Source organism: Protopterus annectens, chromosome 6.part1 (genome assembly GCF_019279795.1).
Source record: "Protopterus annectens isolate FY-2018-M chromosome 6.part1, PAN1.0, whole genome shotgun sequence".
NCBI classification, from domain to species: Eukaryota; Metazoa; Chordata; order Ceratodontiformes; family Protopteridae; genus Protopterus; species Protopterus annectens.
The window spans coordinates 345,358,981-345,374,700 of record NC_056738.1 but is presented as its reverse complement, the minus strand read 5'-3'; the positions used below and the strand labels follow the sequence as shown (position 1 = coordinate 345,374,700).

At 38.6% G+C, this 15,720-nt stretch overlaps 1 protein-coding gene across 1 annotated transcript in view; it reads right to left on the bottom strand.

The window, feature by feature from the left end:
• Positions 1-15,720, bottom strand: part of LOC122805547 (tyrosine-protein kinase Mer-like) — a 643,235-nt gene that overhangs the window by 534,414 nt on the left and 93,101 nt on the right. The window contains exon 2 of the mRNA XM_044075763.1: positions 11,479-11,537. Within this exon, the coding sequence (XP_043931698.1) occupies positions 11,479-11,537 (59 nt within the window). The remainder of the gene's footprint in view (positions 1-11,478; positions 11,538-15,720) is intronic.

Genomic DNA, 15,720 nt, shown 5'->3' with positions numbered 1-15,720 from the left:
GGGATGTCCCCGATGGCAAATGTCTGGTACAGCTGCGTCAAATGCCAGATGTGGGAATCATGGTAGTTCCCAGGGCAGCCAGCACACACATTCATTATTATGCCCTGGGCATCACACATGACCTGGCAGTTGATAGAGGGGAAGCCCTTGCAGTTAATGTAGGCCCTACCCCACTCACCAGCTGGTGCTTTTATGTGTATGTGCGTGCAGTCTATTGCACCCACTACCTCAGGGTATTCCGCTATTTGCTGGAAGAGATGCATATTGCTGGCCAATACCTCATGGGCATATGGGAAATATACATGATCACCGACATGTGCTGACATGGCATCTAGGAACTGGTGCAGTACCCTGGAGGCTGATGCCTGTGATATCCCCATCATATCACCAGTTGGTCTCTGGAAGGTACCTGTTGCTAGTATTCTTAGGCCAACACATACCTTGGTTTCCACTGGGATGGGTTCCCCTCTGTTGGTTCTGTGTGTGAGGCATGGCCTGCACAGCTCGACAATTTGCTGCAGGAGGTCTCTGTCCACTCCATAACGCTCTACTATCTCCAGCTCATGTAACCCGTGGTAGGTGACCCTGGGCCTGTACACTCTTCTCTGTCTCCTCACTGTGGGTTGTCTGGCACCATCTGCATTGTCACCACCCTCAGCAAGTCACCTATGTCTCCTTATGACAGCTATGGTAGCCCCTAGCATTTCTGCTCTGAGTTCAGCTTTTTCAGTTTTCACTTCTAATAGCTTACTCCTGTCTTGCAGTGTCTCTTGAGAGATACATCCTGTACTGCTGTTTGCATAGTTTTAAGTGCTTGGCTGAGCTACTATTCTGCCTGTGTAATTGCCCGCTTCTAATTGTTTTCACCTGCTAGCTCCAGCAGTATTCCCTAATAGCTTCCTACTAATCTAAATACAAATAATGTACGTAAAATAATAGAGAAAAATTGGCCCATTCTATTGGCTATGCCTGAAATAAGGACTATAGTGGGGGCAGCCAAGCTATGCCTACAGAAATTTGGAAACATTAAAACAAAAACTTTGTTATAAGGATTTTAAATTAAAACCTGAAAAAGTGGGGTACGCAGTAGGAACAAGAAAATGTTATAATTGTTCCTTCTGTAATGATTTATATGAGGGTGATGATTTGTTTAAGCACCCGATAACTGGAGAAGTTTATGTTTCAAAGGTTTTGACAACTTGTAATGTAATACAAGTGGTCTATTTGGCTACTTGTACATCATGTGTATCATTCTATGTAGGCAAGATGACCAGGAAGCTGAAGGAAAGGATTGTAGAGCATAAATCAGATATAAGAAGGAAAGTAATAACAAATGCGTTGAGTAGGCATATTTTGGATAAGGGCGAACAGCATAAGTTTAAATTCAGGGTACTAGATATAGTACAAATGAGTATAAGGAAAGGTGATATGAATAATCTGTTGGAGCTTAAAGAATTTGAATGGATTATTAGACTACAGGCTGATATGAGTCCTGGTTTAAATAATGCTGTTAGTTTAAAACCAGTATTAATGAAAAGACGAAGAGAGAAGTTATAAATTAGTTTTGTAATATGGTGTGTATGTGTGTGTATGTATGTGTGAGTGTGTATGTGTGTGTGAGTGTGTGTGTGTGTGTGTGTGTGTGTGTGTGTGTGTGTGTGTGTGTGTGTGTGTGTGTGTGTGTGTGTGTGTGTGTGTATATGTGTATGTGTACATGTGTGTGTATATATGTATATAAGTGTATATATACACACATATATATATATATATATATATATATATATATATATATATATATATGTATATATATGTATATATGTGTGCATATGAGTATATGTATTTGTGTATGTAATATGCCTTTGAAGACAATGTAGGCATATCGTTTTACATAATTGTTATTTTAAATATATTTATGGAATATATTATATGTTATATAAATGGTTCCTTTAAGTTTTGATTGTTAAATAGAGTGATAGGTGGACTGAAGCATGTGACTTATTTGTATCTCCTATTTAAATACTGAATGATTCTAGTTGAATTGTACTGATGAAGGGTGTAGACCCGAAAGCTTTGCAATAAAGTGTTTGGTGTGTTTTAAGTTGTTGTTGTATATATCGAGCAGTGACACCATTGTCTTTTAGTTAAGTTGGTAGTAGCACAGAGACAATAAGCTGTTTCTGTTATTGTACCAGTTACTTTATTACATTCCATTGGTACATTTTTATTAGAAGAGTGTTGGTTAGAAATTGCATTATGAATATGTTTGGCATTTACATTTTCATTGCTAACATGTTGGTTAGGAATCATATTTTTGTTAGCTAAAGCATTCCTGTATCTAGTTAAGCAACATATAGCAATGTACCTTCTCTTCCCTCAACTAAAATATACAATTAAAGTTGCTGACAGTTTTTGCATGCTTATAGGCATTTATTTCTGCATTCTTAAGTACAGGCTTATGCTACTCAGCCAGTAACCTTTCTATTAGCACAACCAGTTTATCAGTACAGTTAGGGTCGCTCTGACTAGCCAATTTATGTAAATTACTTGGGAATGCTCTTTTGAATTTCTCAACTGCTAAAACATCTATCATTTTAATTGTACTGTTCGCTTCTGGTTCTCACCATAAGGTTAAATATGCTTCAGATTACACACTTGTGGTCTTACTGCTTTTACTTATGTTAAATATCCAGTTATGAAATTTCATTGTTAGTGTTTTGGGAAAGATAGCAAACCTAGTTAACATTTTTTTTTTTAGTGTTTGATAGTCCATATAGTCAGTGCCTTCCAAGTGCATGTATGCTTTCATAGCTTCCCATGTAAGTTGAGAAGACAAAGTTTTAGCTCTGTCAGATTGAACCCAAACCTCCTGAGTCACATAGTTCTTAAAAACAGCAAGGCATACTTTAATATTACCTTCTTTACTCACTTTCATGATGAGATTGTCTTTGAGGTGTTCAGTACGGTAGCTATCGTATTCATTGGTTTCTGGAAACTAGTGTTTATCAGTAGTCTCACCCCTTTCCTGAAACGTTACACTCAACTCAGTAAGAGCTATTACATGCTGGCATGTATTTATGCTGGTCTGTACCAGGGTCTCTGTGACTCTCTACATTTACCTTGCCAAAGTGAAACAGTTGACTCACAAACTAAACAAAGATTCTCTCTCCATCTCTCTCTCTCTCTCTCTCAGGTAATAAAAAATGTTTCTGCAGTTGCAGGCTGTGATGCAGAAAAGAAGAAAATGATGTAATTTTATATTAACCAAATTATGCCTACTGAAGCCACCGTTGCAGTAACCATTGTACATAGGAAACACTTTCTTCAAAAAAGTTATTGCAGTTTATTTCCATTTTTTATAGGTTCATAGGTTCATACTAGGCTATCTGCCCTAGGGCATTTATAAGCCTAGCCAGAGTGTGTTTGGCTTTCGCCACCCATTTTAAATGAATTTTGCTATGCCTTTTTTCGAGGTTAGTATACTGTGCCTCTGTCTAACAGTGACACAGAAGTGATACCCAGGGTAAACCTACGATTCCCCCATCCACCCATCAAGATTCCTCTTGAAGAGAGACAATGAGGGACTCTGCCTAACCTGGACTGGGATTTTATTCCAGAGTGAAGAGAGCCTCTGGGTTATGAATCTGTCCCTCCAGCATGTCCTATTTATTTCAGTGCTGAGGTTCAAGTCTCTCGAGCGCGTAGCTCGATGGGATTTGGATTTTCTGAGGTGCAGCATGTCCATTAATTCTGGGTTGGACATGGCTTTATACGTCAGGCACAGATCGCCTCTGAGCAGGCGATATGCCACTGAGTAGAGCTGGAGTTTCTTTAACCGGGCAGCATATGGCATCTGTTTGAGCCCTTTGATCCTCTTGGTGAGGTACTTTTGGGGTCTTTCCAGTTGCTGCAGGTGTCTGGTAAGGTACATCCCAAAGGGGCATTGTACTCAATTATGGGCCTGATGAGGGATGAGTAAAGAGGCACGATGACCTCCTCTGATCTAGATGTGAATCCCTTCATGATTAGGTGGACTATATAAAATGTTTTTCTAACCACTTTGGCCACGTGGTTGTCAAATGAGAGATTGCTATCAACTTGGGTCCCCAGGTCCTAATTACTTCTTCCATTTCTTAATGGATTACCACCTATGTGGTAATTTGTGGGCACTTTGTTTTGCCAAAGGGATGACTATACACTTTTGGCGTGTAGCTTGAGGCCATGGCTCTGGCACCAGTTGTCTGTTTCTATGAGGCCCTTTTGGAGGATGCTTGTGTCAGCTGGAGAGTCGATTTTAGCGCCCAGTTTGCAGTCATCTGCGAACTTGGTCAGCCACAGTCCTTCCGTGTTGGCCTGTACCTCCGAGAAATATATACCGAACAGGAGAGGTCCCAGGACTGAGCCTTGTGGGATGCCACTTGTAACTGGTTTGGAGTCTGACATGGCTCCAGCAATTCTAACCATGTGGGTTCTGTCCTTGAGCCAGTTTGCAACCCATCTAGTGACATAGGGGTTTATATTTAAGCTGGTGAGCTTATCTATAATGCCAGAGTGGGGTATTGTATTGAAGGCTTTGCGAGGTCCAGGTAGGCTGTGTGGACCACCTTCCCTCATCAATGGCCTTGGTGACTGTTTCAAAGAAATTGACCAGGTTTAAGAGGCAGGATCTGCCCTTAACAAAGCCGAACTGGGTAGGATCCAGTGTCTGTAGGTCCCCAATATCTTTATTTATGAGGTCCATGATGATCCTTTCCATAGCTTTGCAGACCAAGCTAGTCAGGCTTATGGGGCGATAGTTTCCAGGATCCGTTGAGGCACCACCTTTGTGGAGAGGGACCACAGTTGCTGTACGCCACTCTTTGGGTACATATCCTGTGGTAAGGCTGAGATTGAACAGTAGTTTTATGTTTGGGTTTAGCTCTTCTTGGAGTTCATGTAGGGCGCAGCCCGGGACACCGTCTGGTCCCATTGATGCTGTGTTTTTTTCTTTGGAGAGGGCGGCTCTTACCTGAGCATCTGAGATGTCAGGGGGGCAGCACTCTGCTGGGATAGATATTTGCCCTTTTGGTGGGGGGGGAGAAGTTTGCGCTGAATCTGTCAGCTAGGATGTTGGCAATGTCTGTGGGTTCGGTGTATTTTTTGTCATTTTGGACTAATTCTGAGCATATCTGGGAATTCCTACCCAGGTTCTTAACATAACTACAGAAAGCCTTGTGATTATCCTTAGTGTCCTGTGCAATTTTTCTCTTGAAGCTGGCCTTAGACAATTTTATGAGTGCCCATAGTTTTTTGCTAACACTGATCAGAGCTGCCTTCCCTTTTTGGGATTTTGCTCTATCATGTAGTAGCTTCCTCCTTCTATTGTATAGTTTGTTTATGGCTGAGGTCCACCAGACAGGACGTCTGCCTTTGGAGGATTGGGTCTTGGTTTTATTTGGGATTGCATGATCCATGCATTCCTGAAGGTGTTCATAGAATGCGTTTATAAAGGATTCTGCGGTCTGGGCCGTATTTTCCACAGGCCCGAGGGCTTTGAAGGATTCCACCTCGGTTTTGAGGAGTGTGAAATTTGCTTTAGAGAAGTTTTTCACTGTGGTTTTCTGGGCAGGGGGTGGGGTCGGGATGTGAATATCCAATGAGATTAGTTTATGGTCTGATCTTACCAGTGAGGGATACACTTCTGGTCTGGAGCATAGAGTCCCCATGTTGGTGATGATCAGGTCCAGTATGTTTTCCCCTCTTGTGGGAGTGGTAACAAGTTGTTCCATAGCATTTGAGTTTATAAATTCTAGGAACCTTTGAGCTAGGATGTTGGAGCTAGAGTAATGCTCCCAGCCTATGTTTGGGTAGTTGAAGTCGCCCAATATAATGGTGTTTGGAGAGACCTTCATATTTTCCAGTGTTCTCAGGAAGGCTGAGTGGGGTTCCTGGGTTTGGGAGGGTGGTCTGTAGCAGGCTATAAACTGGAAGGCAGTTTTACCCACTGTTAGTTGCACATGGATAGTTTCTGATGCTACGTGCTTTGCCACCAACCTGGAGGTGTGGGTATCTTTGACGAATATTGATATTCCCCCTCCTTTTCTGGTTCGGTCCAAGTTTTGGGGCCAAAAAGCATGGTATGAGGTCTAACCTGGTAGTGCTGGGGTGCTCTCGGGAGCCTTGAACCAGGTTTCTGTTACTGCACAGATATCGATATTCTCCATGCTAAGGAGAGTTTTGAGTGCATGCATCTTGAGGTTTAGACTTCTGGCATTGAGTAGCATTACTCTTAGTTTCTTATCCCTTGTGATACCTATGGAGGTGGGTTTGTCTTTTGAGCCTTGCTTAAAAAAGGCACTATGGGACTAGCAAGAGCCTTTGCCAATATCTGAAAGCCCAGGGGTGACAGGTGCAAGCCATCCCTAGCGAAGCATCGTGGCTTGTCGAGCATGTCATCCCAGGCTGACAGGCATTGGATCCCCTTTGAATGACACCAATACTTAAGCCAATTGTTGAAATTGATCATCTTGTCTTCATATTGTGGCATCATTCTTGGTGAGGGTAAGATGCTACTCAAGGTCAGGGTCATACCGGCCTGGGCCACATGCTCAGAGAGCTCCTCTATGTCTGTTTTCATGTAGTCCAGGGAGGTACATCTCAGGTCATTCACACCAGCATGGACAATGACTGAGTCATACTTGTACTTGCCTTGGAGTGACCTGAGTGCTTGTGTTATGTGGCGGATCCTAGCGCCCGACAGGCAGCTCACCGTGACCTTCTCCTTGTTCAGCCTGGTGAGCGGGACGTCAGTGTGCCTGACGATAGAGTCACCTATTACAAGTGTATCAGGTGTGTTGAAAAGAAAAGAGTCACACATTTTGTTCAATGCAAGTTAAATTGTTTTACAATCCAACTCGATATTTGTTAGTCCATTTTTTTAAGTCTCTGCATGAAACCTGATTCTTTCAATTCATATGACTGATACTACAGCTCTGGCCTAGCTGACCAAATATAGTCACAGTTTGGCTTCTGGTATTCTTGAAATAAATAAATCCACAATTAAACTCCTGGTGCTCTTGACAATATCTAGTTAGGCTCCTGGTTCTCCTTCAGTAGAATCACCATGTCTTCCAGTAAGAGTCACCCAAGCATCTCCATTCTTGTTCTCAAAATCCCCAGCTGTGAGAAATAAATGCCTTTGCTATTGTGGATTGCAAGCTTTGCTTTTAACAGCACTTCATCAGGTGATTTACATGAGACGAGTTTACAATACTCATTATTTACAAGTTGTTACCATACCATATGGTGTATGCACAGCACATTAAAAAAGTATTTCTGACATACCAAATGGTTGCTATGCTACAGCATTTAAACAAGAAGCAAATTCTAAGAGATCTTAGTACAATACAATCAGTATAAAGGTGTGTACTTCATTTTACTTATTATGCCTAATTATATGTAGAATTATATGTAAAAAAATCCAACTCCAAGAATGCCAATACTTTATTATAAAGCTTTCAGAAATAAATCCTTCTTCAGTGCTTAAGCAACCTCCTTAAGAAGGATTTATTTCCGAAAGCTTTGTAATAAAGTATTGACATTCTTGGAGTTGGATTTCTTTATTGTGCTCTTATCCTCTAACTTCTGGTTCATCACTTCAATAACCTCATATTTGGGCATATATGTAGAATCCCTCAGGTCTATACAGCAGGAGTTTATTTAGCTCTCACTGCTTCAGCAATAAGTACCTTCCTAATAACACAGAACAGGCTTGCTGAAATGAAACTTTAGATCATAACATACAGTTTATATCAAAATATATACAGATGAACTTTCCATAGTGCAAGTCTTTAATCATACATTTGAAGCCAACAGCACAGCTCAAAAAATATGCAACACAGATATATGACATTTGCTAAGAAATTTGTGGGTGAGGTCAGACATATTTTGATTATTAATTTGTTTTTTATTTATTAATTTATATTGGTTGACTAGGAAGGGCGGCCACGGTGGTGCAGTGGTTAACATTGTTGCCTCACAGCAAGAGGTTCTGCGGTTCAATCCTCAGCTGGGGTGCCTTCTGTGTGGAGTCTGCATGTCCTCCCTGTGGTCGTATGGGTTTCCTCTGGGTGCTCCGGTTTCCTCCCACATCCCAAAGACATGCTTTAGGTGGATTGAACACTCCAAATTGGCCCTAGGTGTGCATGTGTGTGCCTTCAGTGGAAGGTTGGGCTCCGGGCTGGCAACTCAACACTGTAAAACTCCACTGCCAATCATGAGCAGACAGGTGATCCACTGTGGCGACCCCTAATCAGGAAAAGCTGGGAGAAGACGAAGAATTGGTTGACTAGGAAGGTCCACCAGGATAAAACCCATTTAAGTGTGTCCCATCCTGTGGAGGCTCATGGAGAAAAGCTCCTCCAGTCATAAATAAAAATCAATTACATCTGGAATAAACACGGAACAAGAGATCTGTAATACATCACAATGCACACTGTATGCAACATTGATATACACTGAAAATCTAAGCAGAAACTGAGTAACACAGAACAAGCTGAGCAGTATATCAGAAGTATGATACTAAATGTGAACAACATTAGTAGACTGTGTTGGTAATATACGGAGTACACATAAGCTTAAATAAATAGCGTCTGCAGAAGAAGAATGAATAATCAATGCCAGAATTTAGCATACAGAAAATATCAATAATCAATGCCAGAATTTAATATACAGGAAATACAAATATTTAATGCCAGAATTTAGCATACAGGAAACATGAATAATAAATTGCAGAATTTAGCATACAGGAAACATAAATAACCAATGCCATAATTTAGCATACAGGTAGAATAATACCTAAAAAGAACAAAATGTATACTGTCAGAGGAATGCTGGAACATTAAGAAAATATGAAAGGTGGTAAATGCAAAGTCAAAATCAACCAGCACTCAGCAAGGTCGTGGTATAATAATCTCCAATTTTGTATTCAAAATGAACCATTAATTTAAAACATGATGTTAAACTTATTTGTTTCATCAACAACCTTCTTTTGAAATATTAATCCTAACTGGACATTATATTTGCTGTACAACATAATTAAAGCAACATCACATTCCTTGATGTAGATATTAAGGTATTAGGAGATGGAATTTTAGATAGTAGTGTTAGTCATAAATACCCACAATTCAACACTTTGTTGCATGCTATGAGCTGCCACCCAGGACATACTATACATAACGTACCTAAATCACAATTTTTAAGAATAAGGAGAATTTGTTCATCTCATACAGAGTTTGAGAAACATAAGTCTGAATTAATTGACATATTTTGCATCAGGGGATATAACAGAAATAATTTGCTTAAGGTATGCAATTCAATTAAACATTTAAGTAGAGCACAAACTTTGCATTATCAAACAAATAAAGTAACAGATAATGTATTGATATTAACAACCAGTTTTGGGAGAAAGATGTTGTTTTTTTAAGAACATCATTTAGAAACACTGGTCTATATTGTTGATAGATAACACACTGAAGGAAATTATTCCATCCAGATGTTTGTTTTCGTATTGTAGAGGAATAATATTGGGAGATATGTTAAATCATTATAAAATGAAATTTCATACACCAGATGGACAACAAATGACTTTAGATGGGGGGTATCCTCAAGGGATGTTATCCTTGTGGACATTGCTTAATGTGTAAATTTATAGTGAAAATAGAACAATTCACTGCTAAAACATTTTAACTTTTTAGATATTCATGTTTTTGGTAATTGTAGCTCTGATTGGGTTGTGTATCTCACTGCATGTACATATTTTGCATTCTATGCTGGACAGACATCATGTCTAGTCAGAATTAGAATTTCAGAACATTTGAGTAATATAAGGAACAAACATTCATCCAATGCATTATTTAAAATACTTTAAAACATCCTACTGCCAGATTTACTTTTATTATTATTGTTAAGATTTGGTCTAATAGAATGAGCAAAGCTGGATGACATGACATCTTAAGTAAAAAAGAGAAAGCGTGGATTATTAGGTTAGGGGCATTATTCACACCAGGCTTAAATGAACATTTATAGTTAGCCGATGAATAGTGAGCTTGTATTATATAAATGCACTGATGGGATGTGGTTCTATTGCACTGATGAAGGTAGTTGTTGGCAAAAACGGCCTGTTTAACATCATCTTTTAGATGAATGGTTCATTTTGAATAAAACGTTGGTGATTATTATACCGTGATCTTGTTGAATGCTGGCCGATTTTGACTTTGCATTTACCAGTTTTTTTGGCCATTGCACCTTGCTGTACTTGTGAAGTTCCTGCTGGAAAATATGAAAGGTGCCCTGCAAAGAATTTATTCCAGTGCTGTAATGAATGTCACATATCAATAATATAGTGCAAGAACAGAAAACATCTACACAGATGTAGAAATAAGTACAAGATATGTATAATGAATGGACTGTGGTATAAAGTAAATTTTCATCAATGTGTGCATCATCTAACATAGTGTATACATTAGATAGCATGGAACACTCCAAAGAGCAATCTAGGAAAAACAAAAACATAGAAACATACTATCTGCATAATTAGAGCTATAAACAGGGTACTTAAGACAGAGACATACAACCGGAGACACAGGTGATATAATCCCCCTCTCCCCTTCCTTACATTCACACGCAATATAATATGATTAAAATAGACAAACAATACAGACTTACTGAGCTGGAATGAGTTTGAATTATGGCTAAATACTTGTTATACTCTAACTGAATCATGCTGCCTACAGTACTTCACACTGCTGCAGCTGAAAGGCAGTGTTGTACCCAGGAAGAGCATGTCCATATCAAGCATGCAGCGCAGTCTGTATGCAACTGCCGTCGCACAAACTGCTGATAACCTAGCCAATACATCGCATCAGTGGAACACTACCATCATACAACCTAGCCAATACATCATGTTGGTGGAAAACTGCCATGACACAACATAGCCAATACATCACATCAGTGGAAAAGTACCATCACACAACCTAGCTAATACATCACATTGGTGGAAAACTACCATCACACAACCTAGCCAACATATCACGTCAGTGGAAAACTGCCATGACACAACGTAGCCAAGACATCAGGTCAGTGGAATGAGTGTGGAAATATAGACAACCTAGTGACAAGATATCAGCCACCCAATGTAACAGAGTTCACATAATCAAGGTATTAAATCAAAACAACTGATTTTACTATAGAATCTTCATTACACTAAACACAGTACAAAAGACAGATAATTGCATGACTGTACCACTTCTGAGTAATTTTAAACTTGCCTGTAACTGTTTTATCATGAATGTGATAATTTGGCCATTAACACTCTTCACTTTATTTTTTATATTTTATTCAATGTTTCAGCACTGCAGAAACTTTGGAAATTTTAACTAAGATAAATGCTTAAAAATATATTTCATACCCACAATCCAAAGATTACTACTGGAAATAACTTACTTTGTTTGGTGGAGTTGACACCCATTGTAGCTTAACTTCTTGTTTGGTGTTTAGAACATCTGTAAAAGGAAATATTTAGCAGAATTAAGTATTTCCTACAAATATTAGCTATGAGTTTTATATTCAGAACATGATGCTTTCATTTAGTATTACTACTTAGAAATCTAAAATTAAATAAACTAAAATAGAAGAGTGTGTGTGTGTGTGTGTGTGTGTGTGTGTGTGTGTGTGTGTGTGTGTGTGTGTGTGTGTGTGTGTGTGTGTGTGCCATACCTCTCAACCTCTTAGAGCAAGAAATCTGGACAAAGCCATAAAAATGTGGGGCAAAGGCCCAAAAATAGGGAACATTTTTAAATATTGCTCTTACAATCTTAGAAAGTTGATAGAATAACAGGTTGTAAATTAGCAGGAATTTTCTGAATGGTATGAAGTCTGAAACTCAAATGTCTATCATTATTGTTTAACTTCAGTCTTTAATCATTTGCTACTAATTTGCTAGAAAAGCACAATTTTATGAACAATGGATCAAAATATGAGGCACAAATATGGATATTCTGCAAAAATCTGTACAGCTGAGAGGTACTCTGTGCACATATGTGTACATGTGTGCTCATGTATGAATGATGTAAAGCCTGCATTACTATATTACTGCTGCTTAATTCCCCCATACCAGATTAATCCCCTCAGAGATATATCTGAGTCAAAAAGATATATAAGGCAAAACTCCACTGCTAATGTAATGTTACATTTCACTTGTACTACTGAAAACAAACACGCAGCAATATGTAAAACGAGTTTGTGAGAAAATGCAGGAAAGCAAAGTTAAGTCAAAGCCAGTTGTCATACATGATATTTGACATCTATATATCATGTTTTTAATGTAAGGGTAAAGAAGAAGACAGTGTCAGCAATTTGTCATTAATGTTTTCAGTTATATTAACAAATGTCATTTGCTTTCATGCTGGAAGCAGGCAAATCATTACTGGACTGTTTGAAAAAGGTTTCTAATAAGTTCCCATATGAACTGAATGGTGAGGTACAAGATCAACAATTAGATACCACCCAATCAGCAATGTTTGATAAAATATTGTTCTTACGCAGGTGAAATTAAGATTTTGTCAGTATATTTTTGTTGTTGCTCTTATCTGGGAGGAATCAAATATGTTATCAGTTTTTTTCGTAGTGTGTTACAGTTTCTTAGAGAATGGGTGACCTGTACACTGCCACTCTGATTGGAGAATGAACGTTCTCCAGTAGGATGTTAATGCACAAGTAATGCACACTGAAAAATGAGTATGCTGTTTCATGGAAGCTTATTAAGCTGCGGTGGAGCTCAGACTGTAATGGAAATAGTATCCGCTGTTATTTTACACTCACTAAGCAGCACTTTTGCTGTTTAGTGACTGTAAAATTAAAACTAACGATAATAAAAATATGTGTATGAGTCTGTTAATGTTTCTATCCATGTGTGTGTGTGTGTGTGTGTGTGTGTGTGTGTGTGTGTGTGTGTGTGTGTGTGTATGGGTGCTTACATGCATGAAAGTAGAAGTGTGTGTGTATATGTGTGTGAGAGAGATCGAGCAGTGATGCAACTCTTAAAAGATATGCATACCTCTCAACCTCTTACCTCAAGAAATCCAGATAAAGCCTAAAATAATGGAGGACAAAGGCTCAAAAACAGGGACAAATTTTAAATATTACAGTTATACAATTAGAAAGTTGCTATAAATCATACTTTATGTTAACATGCATTCTCTGATGGATATGAAGTCCATACCTCTCACCTGTCCCTGATTTTCAGGGACACCTTTGATTTTGACTCAAATTTTAGCTCTTCTTCCTTCAATCCCTCCTAAAACTGGGGACTATTGGAGTAAAGGTGGTGAATTACACTTAATAAACAATGACAATAAATAGAGTTGTGAGACTGCCAGCCCAGCTAGCTGGAATTTTGTAAATAATTCTATGTTATTTGTGAATATTGCTATGATTTATACAGAACTGTATGTTATGTACTGAGCTTCAAGAATGTAACCACAATGTACCCCATTGGAAAAGAACAGAAATGTATATAAACTATATACCTGTGCAAATGTATGTTTTAATAGTGGAACTTGGAACATAAAAAGTTAACTTGCAAGGCTTCAAGTAAATAGGTTGGAATCAGAATGTTTTACAATTGTGTTTATCTCTCAGTTTCACTGAAGGAGACAGGATATCTAGAGATAGAAATTTATTTCTATTGTCTTGAAACAGAAATAATTACTAGGTTTAAAATGTAAACTATTTTTATTGCTCTGTGACTTACTAGCAGCTGCACATCTGAGAGATAAGTATTTTGCACCGAGAAATGTTAAAGTTTGTTAAGTTTCTATTAGCCTGGGAACTGAAGGCAGGTAACAAAGAGTGATGTCATCCAGCTGACCCAGCAGTAATGTTTGAAAGTAATTTAAGAATTCTCTCAGAGAAAGTCTGTGCATTTTGTATTTGTCTTTGGACCTGGAAACATCCTCTCATCAGCACTTCCCTTGCTAATAGTAAGTAATCAGGGTACAGTAATCTGTCTTAGAAATAGATAGGAATATAGTAAGGTTAGTTTAGATGTTTTCTGTATTTATTTGCCACTGTCCTGCAATGTTGTTTTAAAATATTTCCTGTGATTTTGAACTCTGTAATTACTGTATTGAGTATTGTCTTGTTCTTTTATTACATCCGCGGTGGTGCAGCGGTAGCATTGTTGCCTCACAGCAAGAGGTTCTCCCATTTGATTCTCGGCTGGAGTGCGGGGAGTGCCTTCTGTGTGGAGTCTGCATGTCCTCCCCGCGGTTAGGTGGGCGTTCAAAAGACATGCGTAAAATGGGCGTGCCTTCATTGAAGGTTGAATGTCGAGCTGGCACCTCGGCGTTCATGAAAATCTACTGCTAATCATTAGTGGACCGGAGTTCTGCTGTGGCGACCCCTAACCGGGAAAAGCTGAAAGACAACAACATTAAATATATTTAAACCTTTTAATTGTGGCTGGTTTGTTTGTACTTGCATATGTATTTGGTGACACTGTACAGGCCACTCTTAAATAGCCTTGAAAGTTTTGGTCACAGTTACCATTTAGATAATAGGAACATTACACAGTAGGATTGGACACCCTTTGGCAAGGGTCTTATAATAGTTGATAAGTAAGGGTGGCTGGTGGCAGCTGGTACTACCTTATAGTCTAGACAGAAGGGGGGCATAGCTACTAAACCTGTGCCAGCCTTTCCCAGGTGTGTGTGTGTGTGTGTGTGTGTGTGTGTGTGTGTGTGTGTGTGTGTGTGTGTGTGTGTGTGTGTGTATTTGTATAGCAATCAAATCTCAAAGTGTGTGTCAGCTACTTGAGCAGGGACACAAAGCACTGGTTGGACAGAGAGGGCGTTGGAGGCCTTAGCTTGGCCACTCAGCAGAGATCTTAACTCTATAGCTGTGCCAGTGGGGAGTCTTATCTAGGATCTGGAGAAAGAGATAGAAACCAGCCCCCGATTGACTGTGATCTCTGTTTGCTCTTAAGGGAAATTGTAATTTACTGTGTGTGTACTTGTCATCCTCCCAATGTGTACATCCCTCACTGGTGACAGTGGTGAGGACTGAGGCTCCTTAATTACTGGGCCAGTGCAGGGGTGTGACAAGAGTTACAGACTTTTTCTTCAGAAAATGTATATTAATTTACATTCCCTTATACTGTTAATGCCTCAGATTTATAGCACTAATATTTTAAAAGTGTACCTGATAACCTCTGAATTTGTCCCTGATTCTATTACAATTTGTCCCTGATTAGATGAGAGCTATAATAAAATGTGAAACTCAAATATAACTCATTATTTAAGGACTTCAACCCCTAATGATTTGCCAGCATGTAATATACTGCAGCAAGTTTGAAACAGTAGGTAGATGAACTATTTTACATCAAAATTATACATATATATATATATATATATATATATATATATATATATATATATGTGTGTGTGTGTGTGTGTGTGTGTATATATATATATATATATATATATATATATATATATATATATATATATATATATATATATAGTGTCTGTTTGTGTGTCTGTGTGTGTGCGTATATATATACATATATTATATATATATATATACATATATATATATATATATATCAATTAAAAAAATACAAAACAATTTAACAGACAGCCCATTCTCTAAGAGCAATAATGCCTTCATGGGTGTGTGTTATTGTGT